The sequence below is a fragment of the Petromyzon marinus genome, chromosome 40 (genome assembly GCF_048934315.1).
Source record: "Petromyzon marinus isolate PM22_M1 ecotype Great Lakes invasive population chromosome 40, UKy_Petmar_22M1.pri1.0, whole genome shotgun sequence".
Lineage (NCBI taxonomy): Eukaryota > Metazoa > Chordata > Hyperoartia > Petromyzontiformes > Petromyzontidae > Petromyzon > Petromyzon marinus.
The window spans coordinates 1,342,501-1,360,635 of record NC_133706.1 but is presented as its reverse complement, the minus strand read 5'-3'; the positions used below and the strand labels follow the sequence as shown (position 1 = coordinate 1,360,635).

General features: G+C 49.9%; 1 protein-coding gene across 2 annotated transcripts in view; it reads left to right on the top strand.

The window, feature by feature from the left end:
• The window catches only part of CTC1 (CST telomere replication complex component 1), a 130,044-nt gene that overhangs the window by 63,543 nt on the left and 48,366 nt on the right, over window positions 1-18,135 (top strand). For both annotated transcript variants that reach the window (XM_032968633.2, XM_076073003.1), the window contains exon 9: window positions 761-889. In XM_032968633.2, coding sequence (XP_032824524.2) covers window positions 761-889 — 129 coding nt within the window. The remainder of the gene's footprint in view (window positions 1-760; window positions 890-18,135) is intronic.

Sequence of the window (18,135 nt, the reverse complement as noted above, 5' to 3'; positions counted from 1 at the left end):
CTGCAGAACTCTTTTCGGGAGGGTCCTGCATTTGGATTTTATTTGAAAATGTTTAACGATGAGTTGTGTGTATTCGGGAGGAAACCGGAGCACGCGGAGAAAACCCGCTCATTGCGCGAGGCGGCAACGCTCTATCCCCCGCGAACAGATAGAAACAGATGGCGATTAATCCACATGCTGTACCCGCCTCTCTTGGCGAGCCAGGGTATGGTACCCCGAAGTCCACGGAAAGGGAGTTTCGCAGCATTTGTGCGGTGATTCACCAACCCTTGCTGCCTCCACGTCGCTGGGTTACAGGCTGTGGCCATGTGCAGCAGCGTAGCCACCACCACCACCACGGCCTGTAATTTAGTAGTAGACTCGGTGAGGCTTTCTTGGGTAATAAAGTATAATAGTTAACTGTGACAGTGGTGGTGACGATGACTGTGGTGGGTGATTGTCCGCACGTGTGTGTGGGGAGCGGTAGTGTCGCGGTTAGCGCTACGCTGCGCTATGAACCCGGCGACCCGGGTTCGATTCCCGCTCACGGCCAACACCAGTGACGATTATCTGAACCGGTCCCCTAGGTCGACTCAGCCTCAAATGGGTACCTGGTGCGGTGTGTAAGCATCGCCACTGGAGAGACAAAGGCGGTCGGGCTTGGTGCTGGCCACCCACCCCCTCATGTGCCGGCCTTCATAGGCGCTCGCTAACAGCACTTGCCCCTGCAGTCTGTTAAGGCTACACGGGGGATCTTTGTGTGCGTGTGTGCGCGTACCAGGGCGTGCTCACACGCGTAATCAACGCGCACGGCGGCTTGTACGAGCTCGACGGCGAGGTGGGCCTCTGCCTCGCCTACCAGCAGGGCCTGCACCTCGGCCGTGGCCTTCGCATCGGCGCCACCCTCGAGGTGACCTCTCCATTGATTTGTAGTTTTATATTTTCATGTATATTAAATTCGTACTCTCACTCTGTACGTCAGTCGTTCTCTGCGAGTTTGTGGGGTCCCTGGCGGGTGTCTCTGCCCCTGTCGTTCGTCCCCCCTTCTCCTCGACCGGGCTTGTGGCCTGGTCTCCCTTGAGCCCAACCCGACGTGACGATGCTTGGGAACGTCTCGCTGCTCACAGGCCGAACCGGGCGGGGGGATGGGGAGCGGTATTTGAAGGTGCCCAAACCAAAGTGAAGTCTACGTGCGAATGCAGACGAGATGGGTACAAGGGATCCAGATACACGGTTTGATTTAACGTGGCCCAAAGGCTCACGTGTTGAACCCGGCAGGTTTGTTAACCGTGAACTACGCGCCATCTGCTTCACAGTGGGCACTGCATATCTTGTCGCTTCATTCGAAAAAAAACCAGAGGCCCCGATGTGTTTACTGGCATCATGGGTGACGATTGCTAATGAAAACACAAGCAATCGTCGCCCCCTCCTGCGAAAGCTTAGCTGGAGCCCTCTGGAAAGCAGAGTCTTGAGACTGGATGAGGCATTGCTGGGTAAACAGGAGTAGTCAAATTAATAATAATAATAATAACAACGTAGGTTAGCCGAGGTGGTACGTCGAGGTGACCTCTTACTCGTCGCTCTTGCCGTAACCCGCAGCCGGTGCCTGTGCCTCTCGTGGTGCCCACAGCTCCCCTTGGCATCGACGCATCGCGCTCACGCGCAGTCGCGACACGGCACCCACCCCCATCGATCGCCCTGCAAATCCGATAATCTCTCGGCTTATGTCGCGAAGATATTCGATGTTATTTCTGGTCTCGTTTTCAGTGTCTCGTTTGTGCTCTGGGTCTCGTACGTTTTGTCGTTTTCATTCTCCTTTGTACAATGAGCCTAAAGGTTTATTTTACATAATTAAGGTTTAATTTGCATAAATAATAGATTAAACCGTTATTATACGAGCACTGTGGTGTGCCAATCAGGCATCTCAAAATTATGTTGAAGTGGCTTTGCAACGTTCAATGTAAAATGACCTAGATTTGTTAGACAAATCCATCAAATCCTCAGACCTTCTAAATGCACATCGCCGGCTTCCGGTTGAAGAACGGCATCCTTCCCCCCGTTACAAAGAGCGGCCGGCCTCGTTAGCGTCCCCACGTTTCACCTCACATCCTCCGGATTGGTCTCAAAGCGGCCTCCCCCTTCCCGTGGTCTCGAGAGCCCGACGAGGCGGCGGATGTCCCCGCCGCTCTGGCCGCGGCTTCGGTCGCCTGGAATTTCACTCCGTCCGTCGCTGCCGCTGTGCGCCCGCGCAGCGCTGCGTCGCTGTTGACTCTTTGTGAGCACCTCAAAGGCATTTTGCTCTCTTGAACCCGCTCTTGCCCACGGCCCTGAACGTCCTTTTTCTCGAGTTGTATTCGTGCGCGTTGCGGATTTGATAACGAGCGGACGTCCTCGTCGCCCGCGCGTTGCCATCGCTCGCGCAAAATAGCGGCGGGGTGCGGGGGGGGGGGTGTGGTGCGCAGTGGCAACAACAAAAAAAACCAACCCCGTTGAAGGTCGCCTGATCTAGCGCGTAACACCGTCATGGGGACCGATTTGCGCTCTCGCATTCATCAACACCGCGGCTGTCATACCCCCGCCACCCCATGCCTGCCGCTGGGCCCGCGCGCGGTCCTCTCTCCGTGAAACGTAAAATCACGAATGATGTTTTGCCGACGCAACCTTGAGGCGGGGAGGACCGGCGCCGGGACGGCCGTGCCTGCCCCGTGGGGCGAGCGGCGGCGCGAGGTTTGGCGAGAGGCCAGCCTCCCGGCGGCGCGAGGTTTGGCGAGAGGCCAGCCTCCCGGCGGCACGCGTCCGCCGCCGTGACCACGCGGGGGACCGGAGGGACGCGGTCGCCCTTCGCGGCGGTCGGGAGCAGATGGAGCGGCCGGGTGACGCCGTGGCTTTTTGTGGATTTCCCCCCGAGAGCCTCCTCATTACGGGGTATAAATGGGTACGGAGTTGGGCGGTGCGGCGAGCCCCGGCTAGACGGAGCACGCCGTCATTGCCGCTAATGGCCGCACGGCCAAGGAGAGCCGGCGGCGGCGGCGTGTTTGCTGTTCTCGAAGTAGCAAAGCCGCCCTGAGCAGTGTAAATGGTCGGCATTGGCAGGGTAAAAAATTATCCGCCGTATTTACTTCTCAACGTATCCGCAGAGTGTGTGCATGCCTCGGGCCCAGCGCTTTCACCTGAATACGCAATATATATGCAGATAACGAGTTAAGTTTATTCGATTTGAAGGTGAGAAAAATAAAAAATAAAGACGGCCTTAATGATCATCATGATTAACTCGGTTTTCTATGGCGCCATTCGAACAAGGCTTCAAAAGCCCTTTACAAAAAAGCTTAAGTTATGGAGAAAGCCTGCTGTACAAACAGGTGAGTTCTAAGATGCGATTCCAAATAAATGTGACAGACTGTATTCCCGAATTGGCCGGGGAGGAAGGGACATTCCACAATCGCGGAAGCTGGCTGCAAAAAGCTCAGTTTCCCACAGAACAACACAGGCTGGCCTTGGGAAATCATGATTAGGAGACCAGAATCAGCAGATTTTAATTTGCAGTGGAATATAAAACCTCAGCAGATCGGTGAAATATTTAGAAGCCAACTCATTCAAGGCCTTTAACGTGAGAAGAGGAATTATTTAAGTCGAGTGCAGGGAAGGAAAGAATAGGAGTCACTTGATCACACGATTTAGATCTGGCTTAAAACCCGGGTATCTGAGTTTTGAATATTTTGTAGTTTACTTAAAACACTTTTAGAAACACAAGAAAGCCAAGGCATTACAGTAGTCCAACCTTGATGAAATAAGGGCATGCATCAGCCTCTCAGGATCAGGAAGGGACAGCATGAGGTCTTAGTGGAGCTTTGTAGCTTACGTGGATTAACAAGATTTTGGTGGTATTATGTATGTGGGCCTGAAATGTCTAACTGGGGTCTAGGATAACAGCCAAGTTTCTGGCCTCAGAGGAAGACAGAATAGCCAAACTAAAACCATCCAATTTGCACACTATATGTGGGGAGCCCAAAAACATCATCTCTCTCTCTTACCACAATTTAATTTAACAAACTTTAGGAGCATCTGCAACGTGATAGTATGGAAACGGCTACTTTGGTATCAGTCAGAGCCCGAACATAAATCTGCGGGTCATCAGCATAAAAGTGGACATCTAACGGTCACCAATTTAAAAGCACTGGCTACTACATCGGTGCTTAAGTGATTCACTCAGTGTAGACACAACCAGGGCGGAGACGACGTGACATTGGATACAATCAGTGAAGTGGGAATCGGATCTCTCAGGAACAAGTTGACGGTTTCTCTTTGGAGGCCAGGTCAGAGAGGGTGATGGGGGGCACAGTGAACGTAGTCAGAGAGCATTGTTTAGATGTGACTCAGGAGTGGAAGGGGCAATTCCTCTTTTGCATGATAGAATACATTTTGGAATGAAACGATTCAAGAAACTTTATTGCATTGGACGATGGCACCAGGTAAGATTGGTTTAGAATTAGATTTTAACATTTGATCAGTTGTAGTAAAAGGCATTCTTGAGTTTCTATAGCGATTAGCGTAGAGAAGAATGTGGGCCTTGCCGAATTTAATTCGTCCATTTAAAATATCCTGATGTTAGATTCTTGGTTCGTTCGGTAAAGTCAGGTAGAAGGGAAATAATAAAAATAAAACTATAAAATTCTCTAAATAAATGTTACTGTTTTATTTTTATTATTGTATTATTTCCCTTCTACGTCACTTTACTGAAAGAACCAAGAATATGAATCCCTGCAGTCACGAAAGCTTTAAAACGAAATTTATCCTGATGTTGCTTCCAGATGTGATCACGAATCTGCAGACCCGTGTCCCACTGTCCAAGAAGTGCAGATTTTTCGGTATGCCAAGGAGATCACCAATTGTAGCAGACAAGGTGTGATTTAGGTGGCACCAATGAGTCGAGAGTATCAGAGAGTGTTGCATTCTGGAGAAGAAGCTTGTCCTCCCAAGAAAGAAACTGAAAGTTTGAGGGTAAGAATAGTAAAATTGACTCGACAAACTTAGTTGTGTTTAAAGATTTTAAATTCCTACAGTTGATGGTTTGTTTGATTCAATGAAAGTGGCCAACCGTGCTAATCAGAGGTGCGGAGGAAGGAGAACAAACTAAACAAAAAGTAGCTCTACAGAAATGAGTTTTCAACTTAGATTTGAAAGTGCATAGCTCCAGTGGTTCTCTAATATTGGAAGGAAGAGAGATACAGCAATGTTGCACGAATTTAAAATGGATATGAACAAGCCAGATGTAATAACTAGATCAAGGGTATGACCAAGATTGTGAGTAGGAAAGTTTTCGTGTTGGGAAGAACCAACACGATCCAGCAGGGCTAAACATTCCTTCGCAAATGAAGAGTTTGGAGGATCAGACGAATATTAAAATCACCGAAGAATAAGATATGATTTAAATGGGATAAAACAGTTGCAATGCATCGGGAAAATCCCGTCGAGAATATGGCGTTAGATTTTAGGGAGCGATAAGTAGAGCCACCCTAAAAGATATTGACACCGCTGACCACGCCAACGTCTTGTTTGTGGTTATTATTAATTAGAAGTGAACTCAACAGTTGGTACGTCTGACTGCTTAAAGTTAGCCTCGGGGAGCACAGGGCTTTTTTGTTATTGCTTCATCGGGTTCTGGAAGGGAGGGATGGAGGCAGGCAGGCAGAGACAGTGTGCCTTGCAAAGTGAAAATTACCAATGTGCCTCTGTGGCGGGCCACATTCACGCCCAGGCTCTGTCTCCCCCTCTCCACTGCAAAGTTAGCACGTGACCCATAACACGATGGCAGCCTCCATCACCACCCTCAAGTGACAATTTGCGAACATTTGGTTTGTTTTGCTTCTCTCGGTTTTATGTTTTTTTTGCCCATTATTGTATCAGTCATAATGTCCAGCCCAGTGCTCTTTGTTGCAGGGCCCGCGGACCACTGGCGGCCCCTGGTGGCCTTTAGCTTGGCCCCTGACGTGCGGCCCCCGACACTGGTAAAGCTCCTTGTCCTTCCACTGCCTGGTGAATCATGGGGGCCTGTTTGACCATAACTGATTACCGCTGGCACAGCGTCGATTGGCTATTGGAGACCCCCACGGCTGGTTTAGACATCGAACGCCGCTGATCTTCGCCGTGACGGCAGGGAGCATGGACGTGCGAGACCAATACAGTACAACAGTGCGTGTTTTTGCTACCCCGTCGTCTCGTGCCAGTGTCGCCTCCCTTCGGTCGTGTATCCCAACAAAAATTGTTGAGCCCCCTTGTTTGTCCCAATTCACAAACTTGTTATACTCGGTTGTAAAATAATATTGGGACTCTGTACAGATGGGTCTATACATAAACGCTTTGTTGCCTCCTATAGTTATTATTATTATTGCACTGCTTTACCCAGGAAAGCCTCGCTGTGTCTCAATAATGTTTATGTCAAAAAGTTCCTGCTACGTTTTCGCAGGAAGGGGGCGAGGGGAGGGGGGGGTGACAATTGCGATTTGTTTTCCAATTAGCTGATTGAAAGTTTTTTTTCTCTTTCAAATTTGGCAAATTGGAACTGTGAAGCCGCTGCACGATGACCTGCCCTTCTTCTTTGAAGTCCACTACCAACGAGGCTGAGGACGCATCTTGTTTTATTAATTGCTGCGCCCGCAGTATTAACCAGGGCAGCCTGCCGGTATAACGAACCACGAACCTTTGTAACCAGCGGCAAACGCGCTCCCGCTGGATCATTGCTCTGAATCGATCCCTGCATGATCCACCGGCCACCCCTCCCTCGCTCCCTAAGATTACAGCCGTGTCGCACCACCATTACTAGCGGTTGTATCGTATGTTTTTGTTACGGTTGCTCTTGCGTGTTGGGTTATTTAGCTATTTATTTCCAGCCCTTGTGAACGCACGTGGGGGTGCGTTGAACTATTTCGAAGGCTCGGTAAGAATTAAGTGGCGACGTTAGAATGGAAGGACGCATTCATGTTAGTGTAAAGTGCGGTTCTTAAGCTGTCGCTACCGCTGTCTGCATTGCATCACCACCACCGCTCCTTTTCAATAATCTCTTTATATTTCTCTCCGCACAAATTGCATTCAACGCGAAATTCATTCCAGCCCCTCGCCGTTGTCGCCATCCGTCACGACCGAAACCCACACGTCGCATTTCGTCTCGGGGGGGGGGGGGGGGGGGGTGGGAAATAATTATTTAATCGATAACAAATTGTGAATTAGTCATCACTCAAACCCGCCTCGCGTGGCGCACGTGCGCGCGTTGCTAGTGCGGCGTGCGTGAGCAGCGAGGCGCCAGCGTCTGCACATGCGGCTCGAGTGCGCCGCCACTCGTGACCCCTGACCTCTGGCACATTTCTCTGATTCCATTATCTCACGGGGCTGTCCGTGTGCATCTTAATAAATAACATTTCCTCGCGTCAAACCTTATTTTTTTAAGTTATTTTTTTTTGTCATGCCAGGCATGACTGAGATAGCGCTTCAAACGGGAGATAAGAAGCTGGCCTGGCAGTATCCAGGACGTATATTTTTCCCGTTGGAGCAGTGCCACGGGCCTTTCATTGACTGCATCAGAAGGATGTAAGTGGGAGCGCCCGATGTGGCTTTGCTTGCAGATTGGCGTCCGATGATGTTTTAGCATCCGATTAGCGCGTTTGGCTTTGCACGGCGTGAAAGAGGTTCAACACACATACATAAATGCCCGCATGCGTGTTGGGCTGTTGTGCGTCGCCTTGCGCGCGAGTGGAGGTGGCTGACGCTAGCTTGATGGATGGGCGGATTAAACAAGGACAGAGCTGTGGTATAAGCCCGTGGAAACATGAATGAGCTGTCAGGCTAAATTGCGCATGAAACTGAACCGCTTCAGCCGCACGCTCTTGCTTTGCGTCGTCAACACGCCCTGCGTGCCCTCACCTGCGCTGGACGACGCCCGACGTGCCGCGGGTCCGCGATTGCCGCCCGTCGATGCGAGCCGCCCAGTGTCGTGACCCCCCCCCTGACCTACCCGGAGGTGCCAGATTGTCTAAGCTTCATGGCGCGCAGGTCAGGAGAGATGCCGTCGTGGACAAAGCTGTTGATGCCACCACCACATTCTCACTCCCCCACGCTTTTCACCTTATATCATGGATCTTGTTTTTTGGTGTGGGCCAATCAGTTTCAAAGGTACAGCGCACAGTGTATCTGCTTGGTGTTTGAACGCCTTCACACTTCGTGTTTTATTGCCAGAAAGGGCAAAAGCTATTATTATTATTTTTCACGCTCTTTACCCTCCGCCAGACCCCGCCGATGCTGTGCACGGTAGACAGGCAGCGAGCGACTTCCCAGAGCGGCCCTCACGGTACCCCCACCGTCTGCTCCACGTAGGTCTTCCCCTTGGTCGCCGCACTCTGTGGGAGCTGCCAGGCAGGCGTAGGCAGATGATGTTGCTTTAACTAAAATAGCCCGGCTAATAATAGACGCAGGGGCTCCGATACTTATGAACGAGTTAGGTTCCAGAGGTCTGTTCGTAAGTCGATTTGTTCGTAAGTCCAACTTTACTCCTGTCGATCCCAAACACGTTGTAAAGCATGTACACTAAACACGGGGAATGGCTTTAAAAGTTGTATAACCTCCTGTGGATGTAGATGCCACTGGTTCTTCACGTTCTGCAGATGTAGATGCCACTGGTTCTTCACATTCTGCAGATGTACAGTGAGGGAAAAAAGTATTTGATCCCCTACTGATTTTGTACGTTTGCCCACGGACAAAGAAATGATCAGTCTATAATTTTAATGGTAGGTTTATTTGAACAGTGAGAGACGGAATAACAACAACAAAAATCCAGAAGAACGCATGTCAAAAATTTTATAAATTGATTTGCATTTTAATGAGGGAAATAAGTATTTGACCCCCTCTCAATCAGAAAGATTGTGCTCCTAATCTCAGCTCGTTACCTGTATAAAAGACACCTGTCCACAGAAGCAATCAATCAGATTCCAAACTCTCCATCATGGCCAAGACCAAAGAGCTGTCCAAGGATGTCAGGGACAAGATTGTAGACCTACACAAGGCTGGAATGGGCTACAAGACCATTGCCAAGCAGCTTGGTGAGAAGGTGATAACAGTTGGTGCGATTATTCGCAAATGGAAGAAAAACAAAAGAACTGTCAATCTCCCTTGGCCTGGGGCTCCATGCAAGATCTCACCTCGTGGAGTTGCAATGATCATAAGAACGGTGAGGAGTCAGCCCAGAACTACACGGGAGGATCTTGTCAATCATCTCAAGGCAGCTAGGACCACAGTCATCAAGCAAACAATTGGTAACACACTACGCCGTGAAGGACTGAAATCCTGCAGCGCCCGCATGGTCCCCCTGCTCAAGAAAGCACATATACATGCCCGTCTGAAGTTTTGCCAGTGAACATCTGAATGATTCAGAGGACAACTGGGTGAAAGTGTTGTGGTCAGATGAGACCAAAATGGAGCTCTTTGGCATCAACTCAACTCGCCGTGTTTGGAGGAGGAGGAATGCTGCCTATGACCCCAAGAGCACCATCCCCACCGTCAAACATGGAGGTGGAAACATTATGCTTTGGGGGTGTTTTTCTGCTAAGGGGACAGGACAACTTCTCCGCATCAAAGGGACGATGGACGGGGCCATGTACCGTCAAATCTTGGGTGAGAACCTCCTTCCCTCAGCCAGGGCATTTAAAATGGGTCGTGGATGGGTATTCCAGCATGACAATGACCCAAAACACGGCCAAGGCAACAAAGGAGTGGCTCAAGAAGAAGTACATTAAGGTCCTTGAGTGGCCTAGCCAGTCTCCAGACCTTAATCCCATAGAAAATCTGTGGAGGGAGCTGAAGGTTCGAGTTTCCAAACGTCAGCCTCGAAACCTTAATGACTTGGAGAAGATCTGCAAAGAGGAGTGGGACAAAATCCCTCCTGAGATCTGTGCAAACCTGGTGGCCAACTACAAGAAACGTCTGACCTCTGTGATTGCCAACAAGGGTTTTGCCACCAAGTACTAAGTCATTTTTTGCAGAGGGGTCAAATACTTATTTCCCTCATCAAATCAACTTATAATATTTTTGACATACGTTTTTCTGGATTTTGTTGTTATTCTGTCTCTCACTGTTCAAATAAACCTACCATTAAAATTATAGACTGATCATTTCTTCGTCAGTGGGCACACGTACAAAATCAGCAGGGGATCAAATACTTCTTTCCCTCACTGTATGGTCCACCACCGCCGTCTATTGCACTGCGGTTGAACTCGCGACTCTCGGTCCGGACAGGCAACTGGACATACCGACAGGTTTGTTCGTATCTCTGAAAGTTCGTGAATCGAATGTTTGTAAGTAGAGGAGTCCCTGTACCCATTGTAATTTACATGACTACATTAACGCCCCCCTCCTCCTGGTGTTCGCACCGAAACAGGATTCCTGATGAGGCTGGTTGTAATTTAGCGGCGAGACATCACAGTACCCGAATTGTAAATGTTGTAGTGGGTTTCCTCTCCAACACACAAGCGGTGTGCTGAACTAGTAACTAATTGGCACGTTTTGTTTACGTGGCAAACCTTACTAATTGGCTGTGTCGGGTAGTGGCGGGTTTAACGGCATATTTACGCGATACAACCCAAGAAAAACCCTCTCCTGGTGAACTACTTCTGTTCTTGTTGAGTCTTTACTGTGATTTTTGTTGAATGAAGCTGGGATTCTCACTCGTCTCATGTGCATGTGAAGGTGGTTTGTGTATCAGCGTGTGAAGGTGGTTTGTGTATCAGTGTGTGAAGGTGGTTTGTGTATCAGCGTGTTAAGGTGGTTTGTGTATCAGCGTGTGAAGGTGGTTTGTGTATCAGTGTGTGAAGGTGGTTTGTGTATCAGCGTGTGAAGGTGGTTTGTGTATCAATGTGTGAAGGTGGTTTGTGTATCAGCGTGTGAAGGTGGTTTGTGTATCAGCGTGTGAAGGTGGTTTGTGTATCAGCGTGTGAAGGTGGTTTGTGTATCAGCGTGTGAAGGTGGTTTGTGTATCAGTGTGTGAAGGTGGTTTGTGTATCAGTGTGTGAAGGTGGTTTGTGTATCAGCGTGTGAAGGTGGTTTGTGTAGCAGCGTGTGAAGGTGGTTTGTGTAGCAGCGTGTGAAGGTGGTTTGTGTACCAGCGTGTGAAGGTGGTTTGTGTATCAGCGTGTCAAGGTGGTTTGTGTATCAGCGTGTGAAGGTGGTTTGTGTAGCAGCGAGTCAAGGTGGTTTGTGTATCAGCGTGTGAAGGTAGTTTGTGTATCAGCGTGTCAAGGTGGTTTGTGTATCAGTGTGTGAAGGTGGTTTGTGTATCAGCGTGTGAAGGTGGTTTGTGTATCAGCGTGTGAAGGTGGTTTGTGTATCAGCGTGTGAAGGTGGTTTGTGTATCAGCGTGTGAAGGTGGTTTGTGTATCAGCGTGTGAAGGTGGTTTGTGTATCAGCGTGTGAAGGTGGTTTGTGTAGCAGTGTGTGAAGGTGGTTTGTGTATCAGCGTGTGAAGGTGGTTTGTGTAGCAGTGTGTGAAGGTGGTTTGTGTATCAGCGTGTGAAGGTGGTTTGTGTATCAGCGTGTGAAGGTGGTTTGTGTATCAGCGTGTGAAGGTGGTTTGTGTGACAGCGTGTGAAGGTGGTTTGTGTAGCAGCGTGTCAAGGTGGTTTGTGTATCAGTGTGTGAAGGTGGTTTGTGTATCAGCGTGTGAAGGTGGTTTGTGTATCAGTGTGTGAAGGTGGTTTGTGTATCAGTGTGTGAAGGTGGTTTGTGTATCAGCGTGTGAAGGTGGTTTGTGTATCAGCGTGTGAAGGTGGTTTGTGTATCAGCGTGTGAAGGTGGTTTGTGTATCAGTGTGTGAAGGTGGTTTGTGTATCAATGTGTGAAGGTGGTTTGTGTATCAGTGTGTGAAGGTGGTTTGTGTATCAGCGTGTGAAGGTGGTTTGTGTATCAGCGTGTGAAGGTGGTTTGTGTATCAGCGTGTGAAGGTGGTTTGTGTAGCAGTGTGTGAAGGTGGTTTGTGTATCAGCGTGTGAAGGTGGTTTGTGTATCAGTGTGTGAAGGTGGTTTGTGTATCAGTGTGTGAAGGTGGTTTGTGTATCAGTGTGTGAAGGTGGTTTGTGTATCAGTGTGTGAAGGTGGTTTGTGTATCAGTGTGTGAAGGTGGTTTGTGTAGCAGTGTGTGAAGGTGGTTTGTGTAGCAGTGTGTGAAGGTGGTTTGTGTATCAGCGTGTGAAGGTGGTTTGTGTATCAGTGTGTGAAGGTGGTTTGTGTATCAGCGTGTGAAGGTGGTTTGTGTATCAGTGTGTGAAGGTGGTTTGTGTATCAGCGTGTGAAGGTGGTTTGTGTATCAGCGTGTGAAGGTGGTTTGTGTATCAGCGTGTGAAGGTGGTTTGTGTGTCAGTGTGTGAAGGTGGTTTCTGTGACAGCGTGTCAAGGTGGTTTGTGTATCAGCGTGTGAAGGTAGTTTGTGTATCAGCGTGTCAAGGTGGTTTGTGTATCAGTGTGTGAAGGTGGTTTGTGTATCAGCGTGTGAAGGTGGTTTGTGTATCAGCGTGTGAAGGTGGTTTGTGTATCAGCGTGTGAAGGTGGTTTGTGTATCAGCGTGTGAAGGTGGTTTGTGTATCAGCGTGTGAAGGTGGTTTGTGTATCAGCGTGTGAAGGTGGTTTGTGTAGCAGTGTGTGAAGGTGGTTTGTGTATCAGCGTGTGAAGGTGGTTTGTGTAGCAGTGTGTGAAGGTGGTTTGTGTATCAGCGTGTGAAGGTGGTTTGTGTATCAGCGTGTGAAGGTGGTTTGTGTATCAGCGTGTGAAGGTGGTTTGTGTGACAGCGTGTGAAGGTGGTTTGTGTAGCAGCGTGTCAAGGTGGTTTGTGTATCAGTGTGTGAAGGTGGTTTGTGTATCAGCGTGTGAAGGTGGTTTGTGTATCAGTGTGTGAAGGTGGTTTGTGTATCAGTGTGTGAAGGTGGTTTGTGTATCAGCGTGTGAAGGTGGTTTGTGTATCAGCGTGTGAAGGTGGTTTGTGTATCAGCGTGTGAAGGTGGTTTGTGTATCAGTGTGTGAAGGTGGTTTGTGTATCAATGTGTGAAGGTGGTTTGTGTATCAGTGTGTGAAGGTGGTTTGTGTATCAGCGTGTGAAGGTGGTTTGTGTATCAGCGTGTGAAGGTGGTTTGTGTATCAGCGTGTGAAGGTGGTTTGTGTAGCAGTGTGTGAAGGTGGTTTGTGTATCAGCGTGTGAAGGTGGTTTGTGTATCAGTGTGTGAAGGTGGTTTGTGTATCAGTGTGTGAAGGTGGTTTGTGTATCAGTGTGTGAAGGTGGTTTGTGTATCAGTGTGTGAAGGTGGTTTGTGTATCAGTGTGTGAAGGTGGTTTGTGTAGCAGTGTGTGAAGGTGGTTTGTGTAGCAGTGTGTGAAGGTGGTTTGTGTATCAGCGTGTGAAGGTGGTTTGTGTATCAGTGTGTGAAGGTGGTTTGTGTATCAGCGTGTGAAGGTGGTTTGTGTATCAGTGTGTGAAGGTGGTTTGTGTATCAGCGTGTGAAGGTGGTTTGTGTATCAGCGTGTGAAGGTGGTTTGTGTATCAGCGTGTGAAGGTGGTTTGTGTGTCAGTGTGTGAAGGTGGTTTCTGTGACAGCGTGTCAAGGTGGTTTGTGTATCAGCGTGTGAAGGTGGTTTGTGTATCAGCGTGTGAAGGTGGTTTGTGTATCAGTGTGTGAAGGTGGTTTGTGTATCAGCGTGTGAAGGTGGTTTGTGTAGCAGCGTGTGAAGGTGGTTTGTGTATCAGCGTGTGAAGGTGGTTTGTGTATCAGCGTGTGAAGGTGGTTTGTGTATCAGCGTGTGAAGGTGGTTTGTGTATCAGCGTGTCAAGGTGGTTTGTGTATCAGCGTGTGAAGGTGGTTTGTGTATCAGTGTGTGAAGGTGGTTTGTGTATCAGCGTGTCAAGGTGGTTTGTGTAGCAGCGTGTGAAGGTGGTTTGTGTATCAGTGTGCGAAGGTGGTTTGTGTATCAGCGTGTGAAGGTGGTTTGTGTAGCAGCGTGTGAAGGTGGTTTGTGTATCAGCGTGTGAAGGTGGTTTGTGTAGCAGTGTGTGAAGGTGGTTTGTGTATCAGCGTGTGAAGGTGGTTTGTGTAGCAGCGTGTGAAGGTGGTTTGTGTATCAGCGTGTGAAGGTGGTTTGTGTATCAGCGTGTGAAGGTGGTTTGTGTATCAGCGTGTGAAGGTGGTTTATGTATCAGCGTGTCAAGGTGGTTTATGTAGCAGCGTGTCAAGGTGGTTTGTGTATCAGCGTGTGAAGGTGGTTTGTGTATCAGTGTGTCAAGGTGGTTTGTGTATCAGCGTGTGAAGGTGGTTTGTGTATCAGTGTGTGAAGGTGGTTTGTGTAGCAGCGTGTGAAGGTGGTTTGTGTATCAGTGCGTGAAGGTGGTTTGTGTATCAGCGTGTCAAGGTGGTTTGTGTATCAGCGTGTCAAGGTGGTTTGTGTATCAGTGTGTGAAGGTGGTTTGTGTATCAGCGTGTCAAGGTGGTTTGTGTATCAGTGTGTGAAGGTGGTTTGTGTATCAGCGTGTCAAGGTGGTTTGTGTATCAGTGTGTGAAGGTGGTTTGTGTATCAGCGTATCAAGGTGGTTTGTGTATCAGTGTGTGAAGGTGGTTTGTGTATCAGTGTGTGAAGGTGGTTTGTGTATCAGCGTGTGAAGGTGGTTTGTGTATCAGCGTGTGAAGGTGGTTTGTGTATCAGCGTGTGAAGGTGGTTTGTGTATCAGCGTGTGAAGGTGGTTTGTGTATCAGCGTGTGAAGGTGGTTTGTGTGGCAGCGTGTCAAGGTGGTTTGTGTATCAGCGTGTGAAGGTGGTTTGTGTATCAGCGTGTGCATGTGAAGGTGGTTTGTGTATCAGCGTGTGAAGGTGGTTTGTGTATCAGCGTGTCAAGGTGGTTTGTGTGTCAGCATGTGCGTGCATCCCCTCTGGATGGGGTATCAATGTCTCAATGCTGATGAAACTCCCCCAAAAGAGATCCGAGTCACCCTAACCCCACGTGCCACTTTACACCACTGCGGGTCCCTCTTTCCACTTTGTTAAAACATAAAACAACATTGTGAGAGCTCTCGGAGTCAGATGCGTGGGCGCTGCTCAGAGTGGCCCAGGGCTTGGTTCTGGTTTTCCGTGGATTTTCCTCTCAACTTCTGCGTAGTGTCGACCACCGTCGGCTGATTGAGTCCAGCACCTGGCTCGGTTGACGGAGAGAGACAACCCTTGCCTGCGCTTAGTGGTAACTGAGAGAGACAACCCTTGCCTGTGTTGAGTGGTAACTGAGACAACCCTTGCCTGCGCTGAGTGGTAACTGAGAGAGACAACCCTTGCCTGTGCTGAGTGGTAACTGAGAGAGACAACCCTTGCCTGTGCTGAGTGGTAACAGAGAGAGACAACCCTTGCCTGTGTTGAGTGGTAACTGAGACAACCCTTGCCTGTGTTGAGTGGTAACTAAGACAACCCTTGCCTGTGCTGAGTGGTAACTGAGAGACAACCCTTGCCTGCTGTGAGTGGTAACTGAGAGAGACAACCCTTGCCTGTGCTGAGTGGTAACTGAGAGAGACAACCCTTGCCTGTTCTGAGTGGTAACTGAGAGAGACAACCCTTGCCTGCTCTGAGTGGTAACTGAGAGAGACAACCCTTGCCTGTGCTGAGTGGTAACTGAGAGAGACAACCCTTGCCTGCTGTGAGTGGTAACTGAGAGAGACAACCCTTGCCTGTGCTGAGTGGTAACTGAGAGAGACAACCCTTGCCTGCTCTGAGTGGTAACTGAGAGAGACAACCCTTGCCTGCTGTGAGTGGTAACAGAGAGAGACAACCCTTGCCTGTGCTGAGTGGTAACTGAGAGAGACAACCCTTGCCTGTGCTGAGTGGTAACTGAGAGAGACAACCCTTGCCTGCTGTGAGTGGTAACTGTGAGAGACAACCCTTGCCTGCTCTGAGTGGTAACTGAGAGAGACAACCCTTGCCTGTGCTGAGTGGTAACAGAGAGAGACAACTCTTGCCTGTGTTGAGTGGTAACTGAGACAACCCTTGCCTGTGTTGAGTGGTAACTAAGACAACCCTTGCCTGTGCTGAGTGGTAACTGAGAGAGACAACCCTTGCCTGCGCTGAGTGGTAACTGAGAGAGACAACCCTTGCCTGTGCTGAGTGGTAACAGAGAGAGACAACCCTTGCCTGTGCTGAGTGGTAACTGAGACAACCCTTGCCTGCGCTGAGTGGTAACTGAGAGAGACAACCCTTGCCTGTGCTGAGTGGTAACTGAGAGAGACAACCCTTGCCCGTGCTGAGTGGTAACTGAGAGAGACAACCCTTGCCTGTGTTGAGTGGTAACTGAGACAACCCTTGCCTGCGCTGAGTGGTAACTGAGAGAGACAACCCTTGCCTGTGCTGAGTGGTAACTGAGAGAGACAACCCTTGCCTGTTCTGAGTGGTAACTGAGAGAGACAACCCTTGCCTGTGCTGAGTGGTAACTGAGAGAGACAACTCTTGCCTGTGCTGAGTGGTAACAGAGAGAGACAACCCTTGCCTGTGCTGAGTGGTAACTGAGAGAGACAACCCTTGCCTGTTCTGAGTGGTAACTGAGAGAGACAACCCTTGCTTGTGCTGAGTGGTAACAGAGAGAGACAACCTTTGCCTGTGCTGAGTGGTAACTGAGACAACCCTTGCCTGCGCTGAGTGGTAACTGAGAGAGACAACCCTTGCCTGTGCTGAGTGGTAACTGAGAGAGACAACCCTTGCCTGTGCTGAGTGGTAACTGAGAGAGACAACCCTTGCCTGTTCTGAGTGGTAACTGAGAGAGACAACCCTTGCCTGTGCTGAGTGGTAACAGAGAGAGACAACCCTTGCCTGCTGTGAGTGGTAACTGAGAGAGACAACCCTTGCCTGTGCTGAGTGGTAACTGAGAGAGACAACTCTTGCCTGTGCTGAGTGGTAACAGAGAGAGACAACCCTTGCCTGCTGTGAGTGGTAACTGAGAGAGACAACCCTTGCCTGCTCTGAGTGGTAACAGAGAGAGACAACCCTTGCCTGTGCTGAGTGGTAGCAGAGAGAGACAACCCTTGCCTGTTCTGAGTGATAACTGAGAGAGACAACCTTTGCCTGTGCTGAGTGGTAACTGAGAGAGACAACCCTTGCCTGCTCTGAGTGGTAACTGAGAGAGACAACCCTTGCCTGCTCTGAGTGGTAACTGAGAGACAACCCTTGCCTGCTCTGAGTGGTAACTGAGAGAGACAACCCTTGCCTACTCTGAGTGGTAACTGAGAGAGACAACCCTTGCCTGTGCTGAGTGGTAACTGAGAGAGACAACCCTTGCCTGCTCTGAGTGGTAACTGAGAGAGACAACCCTTGCCTGTGCTGAGTGGTAACTGAGGGAGACAACCCTTGCCTGCTCTGAGTGGCGACCTCCGTGAGCCACTGTCCACGAGGCGCCTTGGAGACTCGTAGGCCGGCCACGTGGTCTGCGCCACTTATATCGGGGCCCTTGTTACAGACTCGACGTCTTAGCTTCTGCCGAGGCAGCCTTTGGGAGGGGGTGGGGGTTGGGGAGGCGCTCTCCTGAATGGGTCCGGCAGGCGCGTCGCTCCCTGCGGCACCGCTGTGGCACCGGGCAGCTTTGTGGTTTACTTCACGCTCTGACAACCCGCGCGTGACTGCTGTCCGTGAAGTAATCACGGGGGAGCTGCTGTGGGGGCAATGCCCTCTCGCCGGTGAGCGGCGCCTTGCAGGGGAGTCGTTCTGAATGGCCTGCCGCATACTACCCGCGGAATACATCTTTCGGTGATGATCGTAGATGCCGCTATGAATACGCAATTATTAAACATGTGTCGTGAAGAGGCCGATACAGAGCACAAACTGCGAAGTAGGCTGCGGGGGGTGGGGTACAGAAACTCCACGGCACGCCGAGCTCTCCTGAGGTCAGAGAAGGCGGAAAATTGGGGCATCTCTGTTTTCTAACATCGGACCACGTGGCTCATCTCGTGTGCCTACGCCCGGGCCTTTCCCAGCGGCCTTGCCCATTGTGTGTGCGCGCGCGCGCACGTTATTATATTCTCATACAAAAGGCTCCGAAAGTGTATGTCATCGTGTTACTTACGATGGAGCTCTTGACACATACCTCGTGGCGCCGTGCTGCGCGTGCGTGCCTG